Raw genomic sequence first — 5,000 nt, 5'->3', positions numbered from 1 at the left:
ATGCTGGTTTCACAGTTGCCACTTGTCTTGGCATCTGCTGCTGCACTGACTGCGGCTGCTGCTGCTGCTGCTGCAGCTGCTGCTGCCGTTGCTGCTGCTGCAGAAGCAACTGCTGTGCGGCTTCCCCGTGTGGCGGATTCATTCTGAACAGCAAAGCCGACTGCTCTGGCGTTTGGTTTGCTGCAGTTGCTGCTGCAGTTGCTGCTGCAGTTGCTGCTGCAGTTGCTGCTGCAGTTGCTGCTGCAGTTGGTGCTGCTACTGCAGCGGCTGGAGCCCCACGGAATCAACTGGGGTGGGAGCGTCGCTTGCTGCTGCAGCAGTTGCAAAAGCGTTTGCTGCTGCAGCTGTTGCAGCAGCTGCTGCAGCATCAGCAGCTGCTGCAGCAGTTAGCTGCTGCTGCACCAGCGAGGAGCCCCACAAGCTTCGAACGTCCCGTGGGCTTGGTTTGTCACTCCCTAGAATCCCGAGGCGCCGCCTTGCTGTTCCAGCTGCAGCAGCAGCAGCAGCAACTGCTGCTGCTGCTGCTGACTGCGCTGCTGCTGCTGCTGCTGCAGCCTGATTGTGCAGACCTTTTAACAACACTTGAAGACACGGGACTAAGTTTTCTGGGCAAGGAAAGCTGCTGCTGTTTTCATCAGCAGGAGGCGAGTACCTGCTGCAGCAGCGCTTCAAGCAGCAGTCGGCTGCGGGTGCTGCTGCAGCTGCTGCTGCTGCTGCAGTGTTGCGCGGCTCTTTCTGAGCTCTGTCTGCATTAACTACTAAAAATTTAAAAATAATTTTGCTAAATTTAGCTGAAGCAACTTTTAAAGTGAGAGCTTTCCTGTCGCTACAGCCGAACGAGGAGCCCCGTGGCACGAGTCAACGACCGCAGCCGACTTGGGGGGCGGCGTTGCTGCACTTTGGCTTCTTTTCGAGTTTAATTTCACTTCAAAAGCCAATTAAAAATATAATAATGAATAAATAAATAAATAATTGAGAAATGCAGATTAATAAACTTCTCTTTTGAGCGAGAAAAACTCCAGATTCCCCTGAGTTCAGTCTGGGGGCCTCGGCTGCTACTCGGGCTGCTGCAGCAGCTGCTGCTGCTGCTGCAGCTGCTGCTGCCGCTCGAGCAGCTGGTGCGCTGATCTGGTGCATATGGCCCACAAAAATCTCTTAAATCTAATTAAAAACCTCTTAAATATTATAAATTGTAGCTGCTGCAGCCCCGAGCTTCTAAAGAAACAGCTCCATGGCTCTCCTCAGGCCTGCTGCCTCTCTGCTGCTGAGCCCCTGCAGGCCCCCAAAGGGTCCTGAGGGGCCCCCACAGGGTTTTGAGGGGCCCCCAAAGGGTCCTGAGGGGCCCCCAAAGGGTCCTGAGGGGCCCCCAGAGGGTTTTGAGGGGCCCCCAAAGGGTCCTGAGGGGCCCCCATGGGGTTTTGAGGGGCCCCCAGAGGGTTTTGAGGGGCCCCCAGAGGGTCTTGAGGGGCCCCCAGAGGGTTTTGAGGGGCCCCTAAAGGGTTAATGCTTGAAAACTAGGGTTAAGGGTTAAGGGTTTAGGGTTTAGGGTTTAGGGTTTAGGGTTTGGCGTTTACGAAATCTGTACATCAAGGGCCATATCTAAACGGGCCCTTTAAGGTTTAAGGCTATTTACAGTTGGAAGCCCGCGAGGCCTTAGGCTCAGATTTTATATTTTATTTTAAAATTAATTTAATTATCTTTTATAAAAATAAAATTTACTTTTAAAAATAAAGAAAAAGTCTGCTGCTGCCCGCGGCCAGCTTCGCCCAGCACTGCAGCAAGCAGCACTTTTGCTGCTGCCTAAATCAGTTTGCTGCAGCTGCTGCGCTGCGCCCCACAAGCTGCCAGCCAGAGGCTTGCTGCTGCAGCTTGCTGCAGCAGCTGCTGCTTTGTTTGCTGCTGCAGCAAGCAGTTTGCTGCTGCGGCAAACAGTTTGCTGCTGCAGCAAACAAGCCTTCCGCGGGCTTGCTGCTGCAGCTCTTCTTCTTTGCTGCAGCACTTAAACAGACCCGAGACCAATGGCTAGGGTTTAGGGTTTGAAGCCTGGGGTTTCCAAGGGCTCAACCCTCATTTAGGGTTTAGGGTTTGCGCAGAGGATTTAGGGTTTAGCGGAGCTGCTGCATACAGTGCAGCAGCATAAATAAGGTTCAAAACCCTCAAATAATAAACCCAAGTGGACCCTTGGGGGCCCCTAAGGGCCCCCTTGGGGCCCCTAGGGGGCCCCTAGGGGGCCCCTAGGGGGCCCCCTTGGGGCCCCTAGGGGGCCCTTAGGGGCCTCTAGGGGCCCGTAGGGGCCCTTAAGGTCCAGTAGAGCCCCTCGAGGGGCCCTCGAAGGGCCACTGGGGGCCCCTCGAGGGGCCCCTGGGGGCCTTTGGGGGCCCCCGGGGGCCCCCCGGGGGCCTCTCAGGCTCAGTTAACTTTCTTTTGGAAACTGGGATAAAGGGCTCTGTTTACGCTAGCTAGCCAGCTAGCCAGCTAGCCAGCTAGCCAGCTAGCTAGCTAGCTGTTTGTCTACGTAGCTAGCTATGTACCTAGCTTTGTAGCTAGCTGTGTAGCTACCTGGATGGATAGATAGTTAACTAGACAGTCGGCTGGATAGTTAGTTAGCTAGCTAGTTGGCTAGCTATCTAGATGGGTAGCTAAGTAGCAAGCTAGTTAGCTAGTTGGCTAGCTAGCTAGGCAGGTAGCTAGCTAGTCACCAATTGGAGTTGCTTAGCAGGGCTCAAAACTTCTTTGTTGGTTCTAAGAACTCGAAAAGTAGAGAACAGCAAAAGCAAAAAGATGAAAATGAAGGTGAGCCACATTGGCCTGTAGAGGAAGTTTTAAGGAAAGACTTTTGGGGCTGCAAGGAGCCCTAAAGCCTTTAATTTGTTTAAAGAATGTTTGCAGAAAAGTCCAAAGAAGCATTTTGAGTGATTTGTGGGACCAAGAAAGAACTTTAAGCTGCTTTCGAGGGCCCCCAAGACACTTTCCGGGGGCCTCTGAAGCAGCTCTTAACGCCATTTGCTGCAGAGTTTCGTGCCATTTAAATGTCTGCTGCTGCTCAGAGCCGGGGAGAAATAATTTGGAGTTTTTGGAGCCAAAAATGGCAGCAAAAAAGCCGAAAAAATGAACGGAATCTGGGGTGTCTAGACAGCTCGCTTGCCACTTCTTGACCCGAAACAAGGAAAGTAGACCACATAGGACCGGGCTTGAGGCATGCAGCTGCAAGAATTAAGAAAGAAAAAGAGAAATAAAGAAATAAAGAATAAAAATAACAAAGTTGGAAATTAAGCAGCAAAAGAGGTCCTACTGGGATTTGAACCCAGGTCGGCGGATTCAGAGTCCGCAGTGCTAACCACTACACCATAGAACCGAGAGCTGGTGCGTCTTCTTAGCGCGTCAATTCAAATATTTGAATTCAGAAAAAGTGCAAAAGAAATTAAAAATAAAACCAAAAATGGAAAATTGAAAACATTTGATTCAAAATTTGAAGTTCAAGTTGCAGCTTTCCGCCGCTGCTGCCCCAGTGTCGCCGCTTGCGCGGGCTGAAATGTCTTTCGGAAAAAAGTTCTTTTTTGTTCTTAAATGGATTAAAAAGCGAAAATAAAGCAAAAATAGAATTAAATTAATTAAATTTATTATCTTTTGTTTTAAATTTGATATCTTTTGCCTTCCTGGAGCTCTTTTTGAATATGTTGGAGCGAAGATCGGAGTGTGCGGAGGGGCTGTCGGTTCTATGGTGTAGTGGTTAGCACTGCGGACTCTGAATCCGCCGACCTGGGTTCAAATCCCAGTAGGACCTTTTGAAACTCTTTTAAAAAAGGTTTATTATAATAATATTTGTGGTTAAAATAATAGTTATTTCGTTGCATGCGGCGAGTTCAGTGTTTATTAGCATTTCTTTTTCACTACAAGTGATCATCTGGGGGGTGAGCGCACTGCCAGTTGCGTGCAGCTGAAAGTTGAATTCCGTGCATGTCTGCTGGGCGCAGCGGCTGGAGCCTCCGTTTAAAAGCTGTTTTTAATTTCAATTTACAAAAATATAATTAAATAAAAAGAATAATGCAAAAAATGCAGCAACAGCAGCAGAATCCGCGGCGCCTCACCAGAAACGCTGCAGCAGCGCTCCGCAGCTGCACCTGAGTCGCTCGCAGCGCTCGCAGCGTTCAAAACGCATTTAAAGTACTTCTCAAGACGCAATTTAACATTTTAAAATGAAAATAAACTTTTATTTTCTTGTTTGGCGACAAGACAGAGGCGGGGTCCCGTGAGATCAGCGGAACTTGAATGAGCCCTGGCTGTGCTGCTGCGCTGCAGCAGCAGGCTCGCCGCCTCCTTCGCGGGCGATCTCTGCGCAAAACGAAGCGCCAACCACATTTAAATTAAAAGTTTTTAATTAAATGTTAAGTTGAATACTTTTCTGAAATGTGTTTGCGAGTCCGTGGAGCTCGGCGGCGCCGGTCGGCTCAGCCACCGCGGCGGCAGCAGCCGCTGCTGCTGCTGCTGACTTGCTGCGCCTAAAGCTGCTTCACAAATTGACTTTTTCCCTTTTGCGGCTTTGCAATTTGCTTTTAATTAACTATTTCATTCTTAAAAGTTGCACAGGCGGTTCCCCGAGGCCCCCCTCCCCGTTTCTCCTGCTGCTGTCGCCTGCGGCCGGAGTGGACCAGTGGACCACTGCTTGTCTTGACCTGCTTTTTCCTTTCTTTAATTTTGTTTAAGTTTTGAACGCAGTAGACTTTTCCATTTGTGTTCTTTTGCGTCTTCCCCCGGATAGTAGGCGGCGCCACTCCCCAAGAGCTCAGCCCTAGCAGCACCAGCAGCAGCGCCGCTGCGGGGACACAAGCGCAGCAGCAGCAGCAGCAGCAGCAGCAGCAGCAGCTTGGCCAGGAGACAAAGATCCCCAGCTCCAGCCTCGCCCCACACCCCCACTGACACCGCCTGCAGGCAGCCCCAGGCCTGGGGTGTACGTACACCTCAACCCCAATGGCGCAACCTGCACACGCAGCTGCCTCAAG

At 50.8% G+C, this 5,000-nt stretch overlaps 2 protein-coding genes across 2 annotated transcripts in view; one reads left to right on the top strand and one right to left on the bottom strand.

The window, feature by feature from the left end:
- The window catches only part of ENH_00027790 (hypothetical protein, conserved), a gene marked incomplete at both ends in the record, with an annotated part of 8,291 nt that extends 8,149 nt beyond the window's left edge, over positions 1-142 (bottom strand). Inside the window, one exon of the mRNA XM_013579958.1 lies at positions 1-142. This exon is cut by the window's left edge and continues 997 nt beyond it. Within this exon, the coding sequence (XP_013435412.1) occupies positions 1-142 (142 nt within the window).
- Positions 143-4,968: 4,826 nt separating this feature from the next.
- Positions 4,969-5,000, top strand: part of ENH_00027780 (hypothetical protein, conserved) — a gene marked incomplete at both ends in the record, with an annotated part of 3,919 nt that continues 3,887 nt past the window's right edge. Inside the window, 1 exon segment of the mRNA XM_013579957.1 lies at positions 4,969-5,000. This exon segment is cut by the window's right edge and continues 1,645 nt beyond it. Within this exon segment, the coding sequence (XP_013435411.1) occupies positions 4,969-5,000 (32 nt within the window).

Source organism: Eimeria necatrix, genomic scaffold (genome assembly GCF_000499385.1).
Source record: "Eimeria necatrix Houghton genomic scaffold, Enh_scaff205, whole genome shotgun sequence".
NCBI classification, from domain to species: domain Eukaryota; phylum Apicomplexa; class Conoidasida; order Eucoccidiorida; family Eimeriidae; genus Eimeria; species Eimeria necatrix.
The sequence above is the reverse complement of the archived record's forward strand: the minus strand, read 5'-3'. Positions and strand labels throughout refer to the sequence as shown.